General features: G+C 52.0%; 1 protein-coding gene, 1 long non-coding RNA gene and 1 other non-coding gene across 11 annotated transcripts in view; 2 read left to right on the top strand and 1 right to left on the bottom strand.

The window, feature by feature from the left end:
* The first annotated feature begins 3 nt into the window (after positions 1-3).
* Positions 4-2,193, top strand: LOC138917468 (uncharacterized). Its single transcript, XR_011425541.1, has 3 exons — positions 4-140; positions 230-431; positions 1,548-2,193. It is a non-coding gene; the product is annotated as an uncharacterized lncRNA (long non-coding RNA).
* The window catches only part of ARAP3 (ArfGAP with RhoGAP domain, ankyrin repeat and PH domain 3), a 34,698-nt gene continuing 15,528 nt past the window's right edge, over positions 2,194-21,363 (bottom strand). For 5 of the 9 annotated variants that reach the window (XM_023617513.2, XM_070234044.1, XM_070234040.1 and 2 more), the window contains 29 exons: positions 18,821-19,024; positions 18,609-18,678; positions 18,262-18,382; positions 17,988-18,172; positions 17,802-17,908; positions 17,346-17,545; positions 17,165-17,250; positions 16,840-17,022; positions 16,569-16,695; positions 15,835-15,951; positions 15,013-15,160; positions 14,803-14,905; positions 12,762-12,981; positions 11,989-12,052; positions 11,605-11,768; positions 9,532-9,744; positions 9,151-9,256; positions 8,032-8,179; positions 7,686-7,754; positions 6,907-6,981; positions 6,697-6,811; positions 5,080-5,208; positions 4,863-4,996; positions 4,559-4,641; positions 4,427-4,462; positions 4,230-4,293; positions 3,993-4,130; positions 3,754-3,792; positions 2,194-3,202 (listed from right to left, as the gene is read on the bottom strand). In XM_023617513.2, coding sequence (XP_023473281.2) covers positions 2,717-3,202; positions 3,754-3,792; positions 3,993-4,130; positions 4,230-4,293; positions 4,427-4,462; positions 4,559-4,641; positions 4,863-4,996; positions 5,080-5,208; positions 6,697-6,811; positions 6,907-6,981; positions 7,686-7,754; positions 8,032-8,179; positions 9,151-9,256; positions 9,532-9,744; positions 11,605-11,768; positions 11,989-12,052; positions 12,762-12,981; positions 14,803-14,905; positions 15,013-15,160; positions 15,835-15,951; positions 16,569-16,695; positions 16,840-17,022; positions 17,165-17,250; positions 17,346-17,545; positions 17,802-17,908; positions 17,988-18,172; positions 18,262-18,382; positions 18,609-18,678; positions 18,821-19,024 — 3,934 coding nt within the window. In that variant the 3' untranslated portion in view covers positions 2,194-2,716. The remainder of the gene's footprint in view (positions 3,203-3,753; positions 3,793-3,992; positions 4,131-4,229; positions 4,294-4,426; positions 4,463-4,558; positions 4,642-4,862; positions 4,997-5,079; positions 5,209-6,696; positions 6,812-6,906; positions 6,982-7,685; positions 7,755-8,031; positions 8,180-9,150; positions 9,257-9,531; positions 9,745-11,604; positions 11,769-11,988; positions 12,053-12,761; positions 12,982-14,802; positions 14,906-15,012; positions 15,161-15,834; positions 15,952-16,568; positions 16,696-16,839; positions 17,023-17,164; positions 17,251-17,345; positions 17,546-17,801; positions 17,909-17,987; positions 18,173-18,261; positions 18,383-18,608; positions 18,679-18,820; positions 19,025-21,363) is intronic. The other 4 variants (XM_023617514.2, XM_070234043.1, XM_070234041.1 and 1 more) reach the window with 1 other exon arrangement.
* Positions 4,936-5,080, top strand: MIR9157 (microRNA mir-9157). The gene has a single exon (NR_128231.1). It is a non-coding gene; the product is annotated as a microRNA mir-9157 (primary transcript).

The raw sequence follows: 21,363 nt of genomic DNA, 5'->3' as shown, positions 1-21,363 counted from the left end.
GTCGCACTGCGCGCCCGGCGGCGAAGCGCCAGGGGGCCGCCGAGAAACTACGTAAACCTCTGTTATTGCTGCAAATACCCCGGAAAGGGTCGGGGCCGCCGGCTGGACGCCGCGTCCGCTGGGAGGTGGGGGAACCCCAGGTTTGTGAGTCAAGACGCCTGGGTTCTATTTCTAGTGGAGCCGCTGACTCAGCTCCTAATTATTTCTAATCATGTATTTACATATGCAGATCTTCTGTTCCGGCGCGAAGAGTGAAGAATGGCGAGGAACTCAATCTGTCACTGGATGCCTGAGCGAAGATGCGTCTGACCAAGGAGAGAAGGCTGGTCCCAGACCTTTCCCAATTCCCACTGAACTGGAAAAGCCAGCATGAGCCGGGATGAGAAAGACGCCCGGAGCCTGGAAGGAACCAATCTCAGAGGAAAACACAGGTACATCCCTGGCCAATGGAAACTAAACAGTACCAACGAGTGGGAGATAAGCATAGGACCTTTCGGCCCCAAAAGCCCCCATCACCTTTAGGATCTGCCCTTCAGGCTCTGCACATCAGGATTTATCAGCCCCAGCACTCCTTGCTGAGGACCCATGCACCCTTTCCTCATCCCCCTCACCTACCCTTGGCCCACGCCCCGTCACCACACCCCCGACTTGGAAAAGGCAGTGTTCTGTGGCCCCGAATGCCAGATTCACATATGTAACAGCCCATGACACTTCCATTTGTATATCTGATAGGTACCTCAAACTTCTAAAACTTCTCCTTTCAACCTCATGATCCCGCCCCAGTCACCTCCCCCAGGTAACATACTAGATGGCACCACTCTCCATCCAGTTAGTAAAGTCAGAAACCCAGAGTCAGTGTGCCCTTTCTCCTACCCCCACATTCTATCCACCAGCAAATCCTATAGGTTCCTATAGGTTTCTATTTCTAAAACAATATCTCCCATTGATCCACTTCCCTCAATTTCCAAAACCACCAACCTAGTCCAAGCCCCCATGAGCAGTCTCTTGGTCTAATATCTGGTCTCTTTGCTTCCACTCTTCCCCGCTGCAACCCATGGTTCACAAAACATCCAGAGTGATTGATCTTCTTTTTTTAAAAAAAATGGAAATAAGATCTCATCACTCTTTTCCTTAAACCTCCTCAACTGCTTCAGAATAAAACCCAAATGCCCTAGCATGGCCTAGAAAGCTACGCATGATCTGGCCCCTGCTGATGTTTCCTACTTCAGCTCGTTCTCTTCTGCTCCCCACTCACTGTGCTTTGGCCACTCCAGCCTCCTTGCTGTTCCCACAACAGGCTAAAGTCTCTTCCCACTGCAGAACCTTCATGCCTGCTGCTTTCCCTCTCCAGAAGCGCCTTCTCCCATCACACGCCACACGTCTAGCTTCTTACCCTTAAGTTTCAACTCTTCACAGAGGCCTCCCCTGTCCACACAGCCTAAAGGCCACCTCCACCATCACTCTCAAGAACATCACTTTGGTTTAGTTTCTTCACAGCACTGAATTCGTTTGTGGGTATTTTCTTTTTTTTCTTTTTTTTTTTGAAGATTTTATTTTTAGGGACCGGCCCAGTGGCACAGCCGTTAAGTTCGCACCTTCTGCTTCTCAGCGGCCCTTGGTTCGCCGGTTCACATCCTGGGTGCGGACATGGCACTGCTTGGCAAAAAGCCATGCTGTGGTAGGTGTCCCATGTATAAAGTAGAGGAAGATGGGCATGGATGTTAGCTCAAGGCCAGTCTTCCTCAGCAAAAAGAGGAGGATTGGCAGTAGTTAGCTCAGGGCTAATCTTCCTCAAAAAAAAAAAAAGATTTTATTTTTATTTTATTTTTTCCTTCTTCTCGCCAAAGTCCCCCAGTACATAGTTCTGTATTTTAGTTGTGAGTCCTTCTAGTTGTGGCACGTGGGATGCTGCCTGCCCCTGCACAGCCCGACGAGCGGCACTAGGTCCACGCCCAGGATCTGAACCTGGGAAACTCTGGGCCGCCAAAGTAGAGCATACGAGCCCAACCACTCAGCCACAGGGCCAGCCCGTGTTTTCTGTTCCCCCTCTACAGTGGAAGCTCCATAAAAGCAGAAGCCCCATCTGTTTTGTTCATACTAGATCCCCAGGACCTGGAACCAATTAGGTACTTAATACATATTTGTTGAATGAATGAATGGATGAACGTATGAGTGAATAAAAGAATGGTAGCCTTTTGGTTCCAAGATTTATTAACAATGACCCATCCTTTTGGCTCCTCTTTGCCTCAGCTCCCAACCCCAATCAACCTCCCCACTCCAGGACTCCACTGTAGTCCCTGAATATAGGGGTAGGATGGACTTAGAGATCATTCAGATCTTAGGCTTCCAAATCCTTTTTTTCTTTAATGCAGTAAAACCATTCTGTTAAAACCCCAACTCTCTCACAGAACCCCTACCTATCAAATATATAAAGCAGGAGTTGCCATTGTCGGGAAATATGTGGGGCTTACAGCTCTGAGAGACAGTCTGACTTCACTGCTCTCCTTATTTCAGTTACCTCATGGTACAGATAAGTGAGCGGAGGCTCACTCTCTGGGCAGGACACAGCCTCCAGAGCCCTCAGTCCTGTGCTCCTTCCACACTATCACTGGATTCTGGAGTCTTTTCAGCCAGAGCAGAGGAAGCTCCTAGCCATGTCTGCCATGTTGAGAACTCGGGTCTTTTGGTTCCCTACTCCCTCAGACTCGTCCCAGGGTCATGTGAGGGGCTGGCTGGAGGGTGGACTGGAAGGGCAGGGAGGTTGGGTGGGGAAGCCAGGCATCTGTGTTGCAAGGCCATTGGGGCTTGGGGCCTGGGGGCTGGAGGGCTGGGAGGGGCTGCCCGGGCCTGTGGTGGTTTCTCCCTTCCTCAGGATGAGGCTACTGAGCTCCTGGAGCAGCTGCTCCTCCAGGGACCCATGTGCCTGGGGGCTGCCTTTGGAAGGGGGGCCTGGAGGGGGCTCAGGTGGCCTCTCCTCCTGGCCCAGGGTGCCTGGCTTGGAGAGAAGGGGTTGATCAAAGGACCTCTGGCTGGCAAGGGAGGTCTCTGGCTTGGCTGTCCGCTCCCGAATGGTGGAAAAGGAGGTGGAGGTGTCCTTGGTAAGCTCGGGGAAGGCCCCCACTTCCTCGTACACTGGCTCTTCATACACAGGTTCCTCCAGTTCCTCTTGCTCCTCCACAGACCCCTGGGATGACTTCATTGGCTGGATGGGAATGGGGTGGCAGGAAGCAGGCACAGCATTAGAGTTATCAGATTACTAATCACTCACATTTATTGAGCTCGTCCTCTCAGCCAGATGCTGCAAAATACTTTGCATGTATGATATCAAAACAACACTGTACAGTGGGTTACCCTGCAGGTGAATGAACTGAGGCACAGAGGGGTTAAGTAGTTTGCCCAAGATCACACAGAGAGTAAATGGTAGAGCTGGGGCTTGAACCCAGGTCTGTCTGACTCCAAAATGCACTCACTTAACCACTTTGCTTCTATTTCTCAGATCCTGAGGTCACTTCCCCCTTTTCTCACCACATCCTACTATCCCTCATTTTCCTCATTCTTTCTGACCTGAACACTCACTCACTTGCTCTTTCTCTCTCTCGTCTCCCTCTCTCTCTCTCTCTCTCTCTCTCACACACACACACACACACACGCTGATCGCCTGCATCAGGACAAATTCAGAAAGCACACAGGTTCAGGCAGCACAGAGGAACACAGGGCTGACAGGCACACAGCTGGAGCAGGCACAGTACTCACAAAGAACATGGACAGGGTCCTCCGGTTGTGAAGTCGCCGCTAGGCAGAGGTGGGGTGGGGGTGAGGGGAGGAGAAACACAGAGACACAGTGAGGCCTGGCAACAGGAGCCGGGGTGGGGAGTGGGGGCACAGAGAAGGCAGAGGGGGGCACCAGGCTGGCAGGCACACCACTCCCTCCTACAGTGTGGCAAGGGCACTGGCAGGGACCAGGAGGGTTGGGGCAGGCAGGGGGACCTCACCAGCGTCTGATTGGCCGAGAGGAGGGTGGCCCCACTGTCATCCCCACGGATGGGCAGCAAAGGCATGGTGCCAAACTTCTGACGGGCGAGGTCAGAGGAGGATCGGCGTCGTAAGACCACTGGCTGCTGGTCGTCATGCTGGAGAGAGGGTGAGGATTGGCACAGGAGGGTTTGGGAGGTGCTGAGGGGTAGAGCTGGGACCACAGACCTAACCCTCAGCCCTCTCCTTCCACTCACCTGAGCTTTGAGGATGCTCGTGGTCCAGTCCCACATCTCATCCTCATCAGTGCAGGACAGGTAGCTGGGGGTGATCAGAGAGGAATTAGCAGGAGTGGAGGGGTCACAGCTAGAGGGATGGAGGATAGAAAAAGTGAAGAGATAGAGGATGGCAGCAGGGTTGGGTCAGAGGAAAAGCCAGGCTGGGAGGTACTCACAGGTGCATCTTCTCCAGTATCAACGTGAAGCCCCACCTAGAAGCACAGGAGAATAGTGATGGGGTGATCAGAAAGGCCAGAGGGGTGATGGCAGGAAGGCCCTAGAAGTGTGGGCTGGGGAAGAAAACTCACGGTGTCGGAGGCTTTAATTTCTTGCGGATTCCGAGGTAGACCTTAGCACCTTCCAAAGGCCACTCCCGTTCTGGTTTAGAGCTCTGAGAACATGAAGGGAGTCAGTGAGGTTGAGAGGTGAGAGAAGGATCACGTTTAATGAGGTCGTGAAGTCAGGGAAGCATTTGACTTCTCACTAAGGTCAAAGGGCCAGGAAAGCAATGAGATTGATGAGAGTATGGGCTGTGGAGCGAGAGGGTCTGTGCAGTCATGGCTCCTCCCACACAGCCCCCCAGCATCCCTCCCGCTGGCCACAGAGCCCCACCTTCTTCTCCTTGAGCAGCAGCAGGCAGCGGCCACGCACCAGAAAGAACCGCTCCTGGAAGCGGTTTCCCAGCAAACGGGGTGGCTCCTCCCGACACCGCAACAGCCCCACCCTCGGGCTCTCTCGCCGGATACCTGGCATAAATGGGCAGTGCTAGGTGGAGCGTCCTGGGGGAGAAGCTGGGGGTGTGGGTGCTGGGCTGAAGAAGGAAGCTCACCTGTGAAGAGGCACCCGGCCTGGGCCAGGGAGACTTTTCTCAGGAGCAGGGAGGCTGAGCAGGGCTCTGGGAGCTGGCACCATTGTAGGGCCTGCTCTAGGACCCTTTCCTTGGGGTGCAGAGGCCGCTCTAAGAAGCAAGGTGGGGGTGGGTATCAAATAGAAATCCACAGCCTGGAGCCCCCAATTGCTCTCCCACCAGCCATTCATTCATTCATCCATTCCACCATCTAGCCACAGACATTTACTTTAGCACTGACTCTCTGCCAGGTACTGTGCTGGCCCTTGGGGTACAGTGGTGAGCATCAAACACAGGGCCTGCCTTCACATAGCCCGCAGCCTAGTCAGGAAGCAGAGAGTAACAGAGAAGTCAACAAGATAATTAAAGACAAATAATTAAGAAACAATAAGAAGCTGAGAGAGAATAATGGCAGTTACTGAGATAGGGTGATCAGGGGAGGCCTTTCAGAGGAGGCATTTGGAGATGAGACTTAGAGGCCTGAAGGATTAGGAAGAACAAGCCATGCTAAGATCAGAAGGAAGAAGATTTCAGGTATGACAAGATGCAAGAACAAAGGCCCTAAGTTAGGTAAGATGTGGTTGAGGAACTAAACAGCCAGAGTGGCTGGAGCAAAGAGAATGAGTTATGCGAGATGAGGTCCAAGAAATCAGCAAGGGCCAGACATTCAGGGTCTTGTGGGCCATAACAAGGAATTTTATTTTAAGTCCAATGAGAAGCCATGAAAGGTTTTAACCATGGGAATGGCACGATCTGATTTCTGCTTGAAATGTTCATTTGGCTGCTGTGGGGAAAATGGACTGTCAGAAGGCAAGAATGGAACACTGGCCAACTATTCTCTTTCTGGGACCGAATATTTTAGTGGTTGACGTTGGGGATCAGAAAGATAATGGTGACTTTGACCAGGGTGGTGGCAATGGTGGAGATGGAGAGAAGTGATAGATTCCAATAGAATCTACAGGACTAGTTGGTTGGGTTGGGTATGAAGATGAAGGAAAGAGAGGAGTCCTAGAGGACTCGCAAGTTTCTGGCCTTGATAACTGGGTGAATGGTGGTGCCATTGACTGAGTTAGGAAAAACTAGGAAATGGCCTGGGCTTTTTGTTAGGGGAGGAGGTTGGGAATTGAGTTTGGTCTTAGACGTTTTAAATTTGAGATGCTCATGAGATGTACAAGTGGAGGTGTCAAGTAGGCACTTGGATATGTGAGCCTGGAATTCAGAGTAGAAGTCTGGGCCAGAGATAAAAATCTGGTGGCCAGCTTATTAATGACGTTTAAAGCCATGGGAATGGATGAGCTCATCCAAGGAGAAATGTAGACAGAGAAAAGAAAAGCATCCAGGATTTGAGCCCTGGGTCCCTCCAACATTTGGAATCTGGGCAAAAGAGGAAGAGAAGCCTCCTGTGAGGTGGAAGGGAAACCAAGGGTTTGTAGGGTCCATGAAAGCCAAGAGAAGAGAGAGTATTGAAAAAGAGGGAGTGGCCAACTGTGTGGAATGTCCACTCACATGCAACGTCCTCACATGAGGACAGTGTCTACTGTATTTGTCATTGGTGACTTTGACCCCCCACCACATGTACACACACACAGTCATACTTACCAAGCTCCCCATGCTCAAGAATCTCAAATGTCATCCACAAGTCTGTCCCAGCGGCTGTCCCCCGCATCTCCAGTACCTGGTTAGTCAGCTCCTCGGCAGTCAGTGTTGGGGACACCTGGGGTCAGGGCAAAAGCAGAGAACTCATGCCAATCAGGCCATTAACCCTGCCCTCCATCCTCCCATCTCTGCTCCTGTCCCCTCAGGACTGACCTTCAGGGTGACACAGTTGTCTGGGAGCTGTTGCTCTATGTAAACCTCCATGATGAGGTCTCCAGCCTGGGACAGCTGAGGGGAGGGGTAAAGAAGTCAGGAGGACACAGAGGATGCAAAGAGTCAAGGTCAGAGGACTCCTCATGTTGCCTCATAAATGCTTCCCCCACACAGAAGTCTCCTCCCAACCCTCACCCCCAAGGTCGCTCAGGCCCTTAAAAGGGAGAACTCCAGGACCGGTGGGACCCCAAGGCTGCACAGGTGCTTCCCAAGGCAGAGCAGCTTACTGCTTGGGGGTCAGGTTTGGAGTCAGACTGTCTGGGCTCCAACTCTGCCCTCACTACAGAATGACCTTGAATAAGTGACCCTCCAAGACTCAGTTTCTTTATTTGAAAAAACTGGGACTACCTCCTTCCTGGAGTTATGTGCTGCTAACGTGAGAAGACAGGTGCTCGGACTGTAATGAGTCCTCAGCCGTCTGCCACTGTATTTAGTATGATTACAGTAATCTCACCTCGCTGTCTGCCTTAGCTAACTCTTCCTTGGATGGCTTACATGTGGAACTGAGGTTGTCTGCCACCATTTGGTGATGACAAATCCTCATGGTGGAATAAATGGAGCAAATCTTAAACCAAAGCCCCCTCCCCCAAACATTCCCCTCCTTGGGTTTCTCCTGTGTCCCAGAAAGCTGAGGGCCAGTGTCCAGAAGCAGAAGGTCAGCTTCCTATCTTGATGTCCCCTGCTGGCCCACTCAGGAGTCTGGAGTCAGGACAAGTTACCTGCACATCCTTCCAGGTGGTGATAAGACTGACCTCCAAGTCAATCTGAGCTACCTGGTCAGAGTCGATCTGTGGAAGAGCCAAGAGGGCGTGTGTGGGTGCGCGTCGGGGGTGCGGGGTGGGAGTGCTAGGAAAGGAGGGAAGCAGGGAGAGATATGCAAGATCAGAGCACCCGTATGAGAGGGTTTGAGGCCAGAAGAGCTAAGAACCAGTGGGGCAAGGATGCTAGGAGCAAAGTTATGGGAGGGAGGGGCCCAGGGCTCTGGGAGATAGTTTCTGATGCAGAGGTGAGCAGGATCCAGAGTCCAGGAAGAGGGACTGTAGGTCCGTGGTCACGAGAGCTTACATCAAAGACAGAGATGTAGCCGTCGATGAGCTCCTGCAGCACCCGCACCTCGTGCTCCCCTCGCCCGTCTGTCTGGAACACGCTAGGTGCAAACAGCAAGGCCAGGTTCCTCGTGCACATCTGGTTTAGAGCCGCACACTTCTGCACCCTGCAGAGGGGTGTGAAGGGCATGAGGAATGCAGTTTGTGCTCACCCGTTCATCAACCCATCCATTCATTCAGTAAACACTTACCAAGCCCTACCGTATGCCAGGCCCTGGGCTAAGCCCTTGGGATACAGCAGTGAGTGAGACACAAGCCTCAAGGAGCTCCCAATCCAGGGGAGAGACAGATGAGCAGAGGGTGATTTTAAATAGAGTAGGGGTCAGCAAACTTTTTAGGTAAAGGGACAAATAGTAAACATTTTAGGCTTGCAGGCCATACAGTGTCTGTCATAACTCCTCAGCTCTGCTGTTATAGTATGAAAGGAGCCATAGAAAATATCTAAATGAATGGGCATGGCTTTACATTTTATGTATAACACTTCATTTGCAAAAACAAGCAAGGGCTGGATTTGGCCCACAGGCCATCATTGGCCAGCCCCTGTGACAGGGTATAATCAGTACAGCATAGCCGGGCTTCCCCCCAGAATCACTTGGAGACCCGTCTCCCCAGCAGACTGGTTAAGGAGGATGTGCATCTTATTCTTCTGTGTCTCCTACATCGAATCCTTTGCCTGGCATAGGATAATAAAATGAAATAATATTGATTGCTCGCTATTTCTGAATGCTGACTACATCCGTACCAGGTGCTGTAGTAAGAATTTCACAAGGATTATCTGATTTAACTTTCATGTAACCTATGAGGTGGGTACTATTCATTACACCATCTTCCTCTTTCAAATAAGGAAACTGAGGCTCAGAGAGAGCAAAGAACTTATCCAAAGTCACACGCTAGACTAGTGGAGCCAGATCAAGGCCTAGGTCTGTCTGACCCCAAAGCCCTCACTGTGAATCTTTATGCTGTGACACCTTCACTTAAAAACTGTCTGTGGGGTGAATGAATGAATGCAAGCACAGGAGTTGGACAGAGGTGATGAAGGGTCAGTGAGGGAGCCTGCAAGAGGCCTGGCTGTACTGACCGATAGAGATGCCCGATGAGGGTGGCCAATGTGCGGCGGTTGACCCTCGGCAGGCAGCCAATCACTTCTTTGTATTTCTCCAGCCTCTGATTCTTCTGGGGCAGCTCTGGGGTGGAATGGGGGAGGGTTGGAGAGGATTGGAGAAGGGAGGGTGGGGCGATTTTTAGAGGAAAAAACCCAGGATGGACGGGTCTCTGCCCCCTTCCCACCTTCCCTGAACTAAGTCCCTGGGGATCCTCGCAGGGAGAGTGGGGGGTGGGAATGCTGGGGAGAGGGGCTGCCCAATCCCACATGAGAGCTTCAGGGATTCTGTTGGGGTGGGTGGGGTTCCTGGGTGGGCCTTGGTTGCCTGTGAGGAGTTCTTAGGGATCTTGGGAGTACCGGCAGCCTCCCTCCAGCGAGGCAGCAACCGTGCAGAGGTCACAGGGTCATCGAGCTCTCGAAAGAAGCGTTTGAGGGTGTCAGTGACATCCTCCACAAAGTGCTCCCCTGGTCGGAGCTTCACTGACCGGGCATCCCGCCGGAAGTCCGCCAGGAGCCGCAGGCTGCGGGCACGGGCGCCCCCTTTCCGGTATACGCCCTCCAGCCGGAGCCCTGAGAACAGCCAGCATATCAGCTCACCACTACCCAAAGACTCCCACCACCTGCCCAGCATCCCACCCATGACCCCCCGACATGGTATGTGGCTATTGGGGGGTAGAGGGGTCACAGAGAAGGAAATCTTCCTCCATGGTCTTGCTTCTCAGGTCCCTGCTCAAGTCCTCATCTTCAGACTGTGCATCCCTCACAGCCCCGTCACTCACAGCAGCCCCCATCACTCTCTGTCTCCTCACCTCTTTTACTTTTAAATAGCACTCTCTGAAAACACCTTACAGGTCCTCCTTATTTGCAGATCATCATATTTGCAAATTCACCTACTTGCTAAAATCAATGTGTGTGGCACTTTTTCAGTCATGTGTGAACAGGCACAGAGCAGAGAAAAATTTGAATTGCCTGATGGACATGTTCCCAGCTAAGGCCTCATACGGTAAACAAATGTTCTTTTCAGATTTACAGCCACATTTTTTGTATTCTTGTGCTTTTTTTGGTGATTTCACTGTTTAAAATGGCCCACAAATGTAGCGCTGAAGTGCTGTCTAATGTTCCTAAGAACAAGAAGGCTGTGACGTGCCTTATGGGGAAAATACGTATGTCAAATAAGCGTCTTTCAGGCGTGAGTTACAGTGCTGCTGGCTGCGGGTTCAAAGTTAATGAATCAACAATATATATTAAATAAAGTGTCTTTAAACAGAAACACACATAAAATAAGATTATGTATTGATCAGTGGATGAAAATGCGATCAGAGGGTTCCAAGAACCTAACCCTGTATTTCCACAGGGGCAACGATTTAGTATGCATTGATTCAGTGATTGCAGTGGCCTTATAGAATAGAACTACCACGAATAATGAGGACCGAACTTGTTTTCTTATTTATTACCCATCTCTCCCACTAGTCTCTGAGCTTCATAGAACCTTCCTGTTCATTGCCATATCCCTCGAGTCTGGCACATGGGAGCAGCTCAGTAAATATCTGTTGAATGAAGGGTAGTGGTGCGAGGACTGTGGAGGAGCGGGTATGAACACCCATACTCTTCCTCCAGGGCTTTTCCCTGGGCCTCTGACTTCATTCCTCCTCTGAACACGAGGGAGGCTGAGAAAGGGCAGAGGTCTAGTGAGTGGGGAAGTCACTGCAGGAGGCTACTGCCAAGGCGTGGAGACTGTCATGAGCCCCTGACTACACAGTGTCCAGGTTGTAAGCACAGCTATTTGTAGGTTCGTGGATGTGCCTTTTCCCCCTTACTCCCCTCCTTAGTGTTGTGTGAATTTTCCTTCCCAAGAGTCCAGCCTTCTAATGGGGGTTTGCTGGGGAGATAGAATCCACTTGATCCTTACTGAGGCTGGAGAATAAAGCAGAGGTCAAAAACTCACAAAGAATTCTGAGAGCCACTTGCATAGCTGATCCTTTATGCCTTGAAAACCTCCCACACAGAATAATTGTGCTGAAACCTTCAAGGATGTGGCTGCACAGCTTGGCTCTGGCCTCGTGGCTGCCCCCTCTTTGTTCTCTACGGCTCGACATCTCCAGTCACATTGCAGTGCCATGCTCTCTCCATGCCCACGCCCCAGTAACTGCTACCCTGGAACACTTACTACCTGCCAGGTCCTGCGCTAAATGCTTTACATGTGTTATCTTATTATCACAACTATCCTGGAAGATGAGGACTGTTAATAGCCCCATCTTACAGATGAGGAACTGAGGCTCAGAATGGTAAAGCAGCTTGCCAAGGGTCATACAGCCAGTTGCCCTCAGGCTGCAGTCTCTGGAGGCAAAGGTCTTGCAGGGAGATCACCCCCTTGGCTGCATTCATGTTCCCCATCCCCCACTGGCTCAGTATTGGCCAGTACCCACTCACCATGCTGGGTGACAAAACTGATGCAGGCATCAACGATAATGGGGATGTCACCCCGGCTCATCTGCTGCTCCTGCAGCCCTGTGCCGCCCCCACCAGCTGCCCCTTCAATGGCCGCACTCCACGCTGAGAAGTCCAGCCGGCCCTCCCCCTGCAGATACAGGGTCCTGAGACCCAGGAAGCCTGAGTCAGAGCTGGCTCCCAGGATCACAAGAACCACACATCTCAGAGCCACCAGCAGAGGGCAGCAACACCCAACCCAGAGGGGCCCCTGAACTAGGGAAGTGACTTTGAGGAAGTGGGCAGTGGTCCAGCAGGCCAAGGTGGAGGATGTGGGCTGGGCTCTAGAAAGGCTGGCCTAGGGTCAAAGGCAGTGGCAGCACTTACCTTCCTGTCTCCACCAGGACCAAATGCTCCTTCTTGTCTGGGGTGTCAGCTGCCGAGACCACACCTGGGAGGAGAATCATCGGACATTATCATCATCATTGTCTTCATCATAGTAACGAATATTTATTAAGTATTTAAGGTATGTAGGTGCCAGGCTAGGAGCCTTACGAAAAATGCTGCATTAAATCCTATGAAGTACCTACTATTATCCCCATTTTACAGGTGACACATTAAAGCTCAGAAGGTTAAATAACTTGCCTCAGATTACTTGCTATAAAATGACAGAGCTGACCTTGAACTCAGGTCTCTTGTCTCCAAAGCCCTAGGAACATTATCCTACACTGTTCCTCTTTTAGGAGGAAGTGAGAATACCCAGGCCCCTCTCTCAGTCCCCAACCAGCAAGTGACTCCAAATAATGATAACAACAATAACATTTATAACATATAACATTTATTGAACACTTACAAGATGCCTCCTTCCAGGCTCTGTGATAAGTGTTTTACACGTATTGCCTTATTTGGAACTCACTACAACTCTATTATTGTGCCCATTGTAAAGATGAGGAAACTAAGGCACAGAGAGGTTAAGTAACTTGTCCAAATTTACAGCTAGGAAGTGATGGAACTGGAGATCTAAAACTGGGCAGTATGATTCCAGAGCTTGTGCCGGAATCCTCTGTGTTCTGCTGTTTCCCATAGGGACCCCCAAATAGATGAAGGTCCACGACCCCCTACCATGGCCACCCTTTGTCCAAGTCCCCACCCCTGCTCACTGATCTCCTGTAGCCGCCGCAGATGCACCATGTCCTCAGGGGCTGGGGGGCCAGGACCCGGTGCCGGACACAGGAAGAGGTGGTCACCACGAAGAAGTCCGAACCCTGACAGCCAGAGGCCAGGGGCCAGGGCTGTATGAGATGGGGACCGCAGCCACAGGCGGCCCAGCCGAAGCAGCCCGGGGCCCAACAGCTGGTGACAGCTCAGCGGGGAGAACCACTGTGAGGAGGATGAGGACATAGAGAGGAGGACGGGGAAAGAGACAAGAGGTGGGGGAGAGACATAAGAGTGAGAGGGACAGAGAAGGGCAGTGAAAGACATGAAGAGAAAGCAGAAGAAAGAGGAATGAAAAGGGATGGGGAGAGAGCAAAGGAAAGACCCAAGGAAAAGACAAGAGATGACGGAAAAAGACAGGAAGAAAATTAAATTCAATTTGCTCCAGCCAACACAGAGAAGACCCCTGTGTGGCAGCCTCATGCCCTTAGTTGGGATGTAGGGGTGGGAAAGAACGGGTAACCAAAATGCTATAACCGAAGCATCATGATGCCCTGGGAGGTCCCACCACCAGAGGGAGCCGAGGAGAGGCTTCACCGAGAATGGAGTGTTTGAGATGGACCTCCAAGAAATACTTCTCAAACCACCTGTGGTCATGGAACAGGGAGTTTTTTCTTTTCTTTTTTTTTAAAAAAAACTTCCAATCTGTCACTAACTAATATAAAAACCAATAAAAATGAATTACTAGAAAAATGAAATGAAAAAAAGAAAGACATACATAATATAAGCCCCCAATTTTTATAGTTAGATTCCACACGAGATCACTGTCAAATTGCTATGAAAGATTCTAAATGCTGACTGTCAACTTCTGTACTGATCCTGTCACCGGCCATGACAAAGAGTCCACGGGCCAGTATGGTGTCACAGTCAGCAGACCACACTTTGGGCAGCACTGCCTTAAAGGATGGGCTAGATGTTGGGGAAGGAATAAGAGGAGACTTGGACCCGGCTGGGGAGGCCACGATAGAGCCCTTAAAGGATATGGAGACAATTTCTTGGTGTGAGGAGTTATGGGAGAACCAGGAGAGTGAGGTCAGAAGCCAGAGGAGTTGAGCATTTCCTACAGAGGAGTGTCAGATGCTGCAGAGATGGGAAGTCACTGGCCACCCGCAGGGTAGCAGCTCAGAAGAGCACAGCAGAGGAGGGCAGCTGCAAGGGGGAAGGAGGAACTGCAGGCTGCCAGGGCACACGACTTTCTGAGAAGTTGTCGGGAGGGCGCCAGGGTGATGAGCTGAAGGTGGAGCAGGGCTGAGGGAAAAGCTGTTTAAGGATGAGAGTGACTGTCATCATCATCACAATTACTATTTCAACACCCACAGATGGAGGGCTTGCTGTGTGCCAGGCAGTGTGGGCCTCACATGTCACTTGATCCTCAGCCCTAGGGGGTGGGTCTTTTACACCCACTCTACCCATATGGAAAAGCTCACAAGGCAGAGAGTTGGAGGACTCAAATCCCAGGATATCTGACTCCAGGGCCTGAACTTTTAATTCCAGGGAGAGGGTGCAGGATGGAGAGAGACTGGCTTGCCTGGGAATGGAGAAGCTGGGACAGATGAAGGCAGCTTTGCCTCTGGACCTGGAGAACTGGGGGGTTGGGTAGTGGGAGTCAGAGGCAGCCTCTCTGTGGGAAGAGACCCAGCACAGTGAGGTTTGGGCCTTGAGCTTTGGCGAAAGAGGCCTGATTTTTGGTCCTGTGCTCTGCTGCCTCCTAGCTCTGTGACCTTGACCAAGTGACTTCATAACCTCCGAGACTCAGTTTCTTTATGTGTGAAATATTACTAATCCTTACCTCTGAGGGCTGTAAAAATGAAATGAGATATTGAGTGGGCAGTGCTCAACACAGGGCCTGGCATAAAATAAGTACTCAGTCAACCTTAGCTGTTAGTGGAAGGGGTGGGAGTGACTGTAGGAATAAGATAAGACAGGATGGGGGCTAGTGGGGACAGGGAACCCTGAGCTGTCAGGGAGGGGTCTCGGCTCTCTCACCTTGCCCAGGGCACTGATCCAGGCCTCCAGACTGTCAGCTCCATCTGTGCCAAAATGCTGGATCCTCCCTCCAGTGAGGATGAGCTCAAAGGAAAAGGGGAACCTGGAGAGAAGGTGAGGTCAGGGAGGACAATGAGGGCCAATGAGGGGGCTTCTGAGTTGAGATCAGGAAAGAAAAAGGGGGAGCTCAGTGAGCTTGGGGGCTGTTACCTGTCGAGGTCACCTGGGTCAGCAGGTGGAGGGCTCACACCCAAACATACAACATCCTGGGGCTGGATGAGGCTGAGGGGTTCAGGGCTGCTTTCTGACACAAACATTTCCAGAGCCGCTCCCAGCACACACCACATTCGGGGGGGAGCTAAGGGGGAAAGGGATGGTCAACAGGCAGAAGATCTCTGTCCCCACTGTCCAAATTCCCATTATCAGATATTTATCTATGCCAAGTCCTCTGCCTATGTATGATCTCATGTAATCTTCACAACAATTCTATGAGGTGAGTATTATATTCACTCCTGTCTTGCAGATGGGGAAAGCTCAGAGTTTGAGTAGCTTACCAAAGTCACATGGGTAGGAAGTAACAGAGCTGGGATTTGACCCCAACAGTCTGGCCTCAAAGCACAAGCTCTTTTTTTTTCTTTCTTTTTTTCTCCCCAAAGCCCCCCGGTACATAGTTGTATATTCTTCATTGTGGGTCCTTCTAGTTGTGGCACGTGGGACGCTGCCTCAGCGTGGTTTGATGAGCAGTGCCATGTCCGCGCCCAGGATTTGAACCAACGAAACACTGGGCCGCCTGCAGCGGAGCGCGAGAACTTAACCACTTGGCCACGGGGCCAGCCCCAAAGCACAGGGTCTTAACTATCATCCATAGCTGCCACCTGGCATGGTCCCTCTTTTACCCCCTGCATCCAGCCCACCCCAGGGCATGGCCCCACTTTTCCATGCCAGCCCTCTCCTCCCTGTCCCTCTGCGGTACATTCACTCCCATCCCAGTTTCTAACCCTGTCTTTTCCCATCCCTTGGCTCCCTCCTTACCATCCCGGCCCCTGCGAGGGGGTGGAGGTCCAGCTTTGTTGCTGATGGGACCACAGTACAGGAAGCTGCTATAAGTGGCAGGCACCACCACTTCATTGTACACACCAGGGGAGGGGTCTGCAAGGGGAAGGAGAAGTGGTCAGGACAGGCCAGTGCAATGCGATAGCCCAAACCCCTTGGGGAAGAGATCGAATCGAGGAAGACAGTGGGACTCAACTCCACTGGCAGCATGGCCAGGTAGAGCCAGTGGGGCTGGACCCCTCACTACCCATATTAGAAAAGAGGGTGAGATGAGGCCCCTAACCCAGCCCTTGCCCACTGCCTCTCCCTACCAGCTGGCCAATGGGCCAGTCAGCTTCTGGTGGGGGCCTCAGAGCATGGGCCTTCCTGTAAGTGTCTCAGGCCCTTTGGCCTGACTCCTGGAGACCACCCTCTTTAAGATGACCATCTCTATGATCAGACTGCCCCCAGGGAGATGCAACCTGGCCTAGAGGTTGACCCTGTCATGGGCAGATCAGCACCAACACCTCAAACATCCAGATCTACCCCAGGCAGTGATCGTCGTTAGTTATTTCATGACATCAGGAAATTGGCCCCAGAGGGTTGGGAAACCTCCCAGGCCGGGCCATTGAGATGGGCTGGGTGGGGGGTAATTTGCATCCCTGGAAGAACCAGGGCACAGGTTGGGGCTGAGAATTCTTGAGGAAGAGAGAGGAGGCATGTGCGGGGATTACCTGGGGGCAGGAGACCAGGGAAGCTGCCATCAAGGGCTGAGGGGGACCAGGACTCCTCACCATCAACACAGAGGAGCTGGGTCATGTTCTTCAGCAGGTTGGGTCCTGCCACAGCCGCACACAGTGCCTGCAGGGAGGGAAGAGTCTCCGTCAGCCCCGGGACTTTTGGAGACAGTCCTGTGGTCACCAAAATAGCCCCCTGCCCCAAGTCTAAGCACTTCAACTCAGAGACTGCTTCTCCCTACCATCAACCCCAACCTGTCCCTCCTACCTGGAGAAGCTGGCTATGATCTGGATACAGAGGATGGGGCTTCCGGAAGAGACCCAGCCGGTATTTCCGGGAGATGAACTCTCCCCGGGGGCCAGGGGTTGTATCTGGATGCAGCCCCTCACCTGGGGGTAGTGCCCCTGCCCAGAAGCGGTTGGCGCGATCATTTCCCAGGACAATGAACAACTGCAGCAAGAAGGGGCAGAGGCCAGTGACAGGAACTCAAGAGTTTCCAGACATTCCAATCCTGTCCCCAAGCTGGACCCAAGGCCTTCTTTTGGGTGCTCTCCTTCCATCCCCCCACTTTCTCCCTCTTCAGACTCCTTACCTGCACTATCTCATTACTCCAGACACTTGTGTCCAGCTTCAGGCTCTGCACCTTGGAGATACCAGAACCCAGAGCACGGTGCTGACCTGTTAGGGTGTGAGGCGCATATGGCATGGGTACCTCAGCCCCCCGCCCCAGTCCCTCTCCCGCTCCCCGTGTCACCTGAAGGTCTAGCCCTCACCTGCACACTGCTTGCAGATGACCACCCCCAGGTTGACAGCAGCCCAGTCTGGGCGGGAGGCCCCACAGTCCGCACAGTGCCGGTTTGCCCGATTGGACCAGATCTTCTCAGCCACCTCGTAGTCAGACAGGGTCTCGGTTACTGCTTCCTGCAGAGCAGCTGCCCAGCTCTGCCGAGCCCCCCCAGACTCGGCCGTGAAGCTGAGGGGTGGACAGCCAGGCCGTGGGCATGGACACACCCCCTACCTGTCCCATCCCACTAGCCATTCCTGCAGGAGTCACCAAGGCCACACCTGGGCCATCCCAGACCCTCCTGACATCCTTGACCCTGCTCAGTGGCGTCCCATCCATGCACACCCACTGACATCCTACTGAGGAGGCCTCTAGTCCTCTGCAGCCCTGTGCCTCCCTCAAGAGTCTCTCCCCAAGCCTTGCCTCCTGCCAGTCTGGGCCCCACCTGAAGCAGCGATGGGGTGTGAGCAGGTCAAAGCTGCGACTCTTGGTCTCCCGGACACTGCAGCCTTGCAGTTCAATGAAGCAGATCCCGATGCCCAGAGAGAAGGCCTGGCAGGGTCGGGGGTAGGCACAGTGAGGCCAGAATGGGCTAGGCCAGGCCCCTCGGCCCCAGCCCAGCCCTCCTCACCTGCTCACTCTTGTACAGTGCCAGCTCTCCAGGGCTCAAGGCAGCAAACACCTTGGCCTTGTGTCCGCGCAGCTCCAGCATGCCCGTGCGGAGGGGTCGGGGCGGCTGGGGGGGCCGGGGGTTGCCCAGGAGGCGCTGCTCCTTCAGGCAGGATTGTAGTGTAGAGCACCATGTGTCCCGCTGAGCTGGTGGGGAACAGGGAAGCAGGTCGGCAGGCTGTGTGCTCACACAACCTCCTTGCCCCCACCCTGACCCAGGGGACCCTAGCCCTCACCCTCGCTCTCTGTGCGGAACACAAACACCCTCTGGCCGGTGATGACCTGGAACTTGTTGTCCTTGCTGCCACGTGTCATCTCAATGGCAGTCAGAGGGATCACCCCCTTGGGGAAGGGGTCCTGGAGAGACAGCCCAATGACCCATGGGGACAGGAACTTGGGCCAGCACTAACTTTTAATGAGATCAGCACTCATTCCACGAGCAGTGGGGTACACTGCTAACCTCGCTACTTTAGTTGCGGACATCAGTCATGTGGTGCCCCCCCACCATCCTTCCAATCTTGAACCCTCTCAACCCTCCCTCTGCCTCTCCCCCCACCCTATGTGGCATGTCCTTGATCCCCACCTTATCGCTGCCGAAGTACATCAGACTCCTCCCGTTGAACTGCACAAAGCGCCTCTGAAAGACGTAGTTTCTGGGGAAGGGAGCGGCCAAGGTCAGTGCATGGTGGGGGCTGCATCTGGGGGGCTCCAAGGATCTGGGGGTACTTGAGACCTGAGCCCCCCCACTGCCCAGCCTCCCTGCCCTCCCTCCCTTTCCCTTCCCAGCAGCCCCACCCCTGAGGGGAGAGCTTGTCTAGCCAGCCACTGAGCAGAGGTGTGGGGCGGTCTGCCGTGGAGGAGAAGCTGGCATAGGGTGAAATGAGGTCATCGCTGTTCTCCGCTGTGTCCAGGGTGGGCAGCGAGAGGGTGGAGTCCCCGGGCAGCTCAAGGCTGGCATAGCCAGCATCCTCCCGTGCCTCTAGATCTTGCCTGCTGAGCCTTGTGGAGGCCAAGACAGAGAGGAGCACACATTAGACCCAGCTCCTTGGACATCCCCACCCACAGCTCCTAATAGAATGCCTGGCAGACACTGGATCTGCTTTCCAAACAGGGGAATAGGGAGGTTGGGAACCCAAAAGATTAGCCTGGAGCTTCTTCCCCCAGCACACTTGGACTCTTCATTTGGAAAATTTCAGTCCCTCTCCTCTGCCATTAGTATTACTTGGTAGAAAGGTTGGGGAGGGGTGTGTAGATGGTTCCCTGCCACAGGAGCCCACATCTAATCAATAATCAAAATTATTGGTTCTTTCTCCAAAAAGTTCTTGACTTTCTTTCCCTGTACCAAGTTCCCATCAGTTCTCACTGGGAGACTGAACTGCCTGTCACCTGTTTCCATGCTTGCCCTCCCTCCCTCATCCATTCTCCCACTGCCCCAGAGAGCTCTTTCAAAACTACAGATGAGGTCATTTCACTCCCCTGCATGAAACTCTGCAATAACTTCCCATTTGCACTTAGGATAAATCCAAATTCCTTACCATGGGCTGCAAGACCTTGTACAATTAGACCCATGGCTACTCCCTGACCTCATCTTTATCTGTCTCCCCCTTGCTCACCACAGTCTAGCCACATTCTCTTCCCCTTTTTAGAGCCGTTGCACATGCTCTTCCCTCTTCCTAGAACGTGCTTCCGTGAGCTGCTTTTTCTCATCCCTCAGGTCTTTGCTTATGCCATCTTCTCAGAAAGTCCTCTATTATTAGCTATCGCTTTCCAGTGGTTCTTAACCTCAGCAGCACAAAACCACTTGGGAAACTTAAAAATACCAGTATACGGGCCCCAGACCAGACACTTAAATTTGAACTTGCTGGGAGTGGGGCCCAGACATCTGTGGTTTTAAAAGTTCCCCAGCTTGTAGCGCAGCTAAGGTTGAGAATCACTACTCTACCTGATTTGTTTCCTACTTCACTGAGAAATTGAAACAATCAGACAAGAACCCCCACAGACTCCCAGCGCCTCACCTACTCAATTTCACACATACTCTGCCTTCCTCCTGTTACTATAATAAACACCCCTGTCTACAGCCAGTCCATCCTCGGTGCACTTGATCGTATTCCTCTCACCTACACAAGGACATCGCTCCAGACTTTCTCCCCTCTCTCTCCCCTACATCAGCTAATTTTCCCTCTCTACCAGATCATTCCTATTCACCTATAAACATACATAACATTCCATCCTATAAAAAACCCTTTCTGGACTCCACTTCCACTATCAACCACTCCAACTTTCTGTTCTTCTTTGCAGAAAAACTCCTCAAAAATGTTGTCTATATATTTCCAACTCCTTTCCTGTTCTCTCTTGAGCCCACTCTGATCAAGCTTTCATCTCCCCCACTTGCTAAGGTCCCCAGTGACCTCCACGTTGCCAATTCCAGAGGTCAACTCTCAGTCTTCATCTTACTTGACGTGTCAGCAGCATTGACACAGCTGACCTCTCCCTTCTCCTTACACACTGTCTTCACTTGGCTCCTATGACGTCACCTCCTCCTGATTTTCCTTCTCCTTCACTAGCCATTTCTTTTCAGCTTGTTCTGCTGATTCTTCCTCTTCTCCCAAACCTCCTGATATTGGAGTGTTCCAGGACACTGATCTTGGCCCTCTGCTCTATCAACACTCACTCACAGCGACATACACCCATCTAAATGCCAACAACTCACAAATCTAGAGCTGAAGCTCAGACCCGCTGAGGATGACCTGTTTGTCACCTCTTCTTGGGTATATAATATACACCTCAGATTCAACACATCCAAAACTGAACTCTTGTTCTAGCCCCACCTCCCTGCTCTACGCACAGCCTCCCCATCTCTGACCACGGCAACTCAGAACAGTACTGTGCAACAGAAGTCAATGTGAAAGCCACATATGTAATTTTAAATTTCCTAGTAGCCACATTAAAAAAGAAACAGGTGAAATTAATTTTAATAACATATTTTATTTAATGCAACACACCCCAAACATTAACATTTTAGTACGTAATCAATATAAAAAATTTTAAGATAATTTATATCTATGTCTTATATTCATCCCGTATTGCTTTTGTCATACTCAGTCTTTGAAATGTGGTATTTGTTTTATAGTTACAGCATATCTCACTCCAGACTAGCCACATTTCATGTGTTCAGTAGTCACATGTGGCTAGGGGCTACCACATTGGACAGTGCAGGCTCAGGCTGAAACCCTTGAAGTCATTCTTGACTCCTCTTTTCTCTCACACCCCAATTTTCTAGACCAGTTTACCTTCAAAATATACCAAAATCCAACCACTTCTCACCATCTCCACTACCA

Source organism: Equus caballus, chromosome 14 (genome assembly GCF_041296265.1).
Source record: "Equus caballus isolate H_3958 breed thoroughbred chromosome 14, TB-T2T, whole genome shotgun sequence".
Taxonomy (NCBI): Eukaryota; Metazoa; Chordata; class Mammalia; order Perissodactyla; family Equidae; genus Equus; species Equus caballus.
The sequence above is the reverse complement of the archived record's forward strand: the minus strand, read 5'-3'. Positions and strand labels throughout refer to the sequence as shown.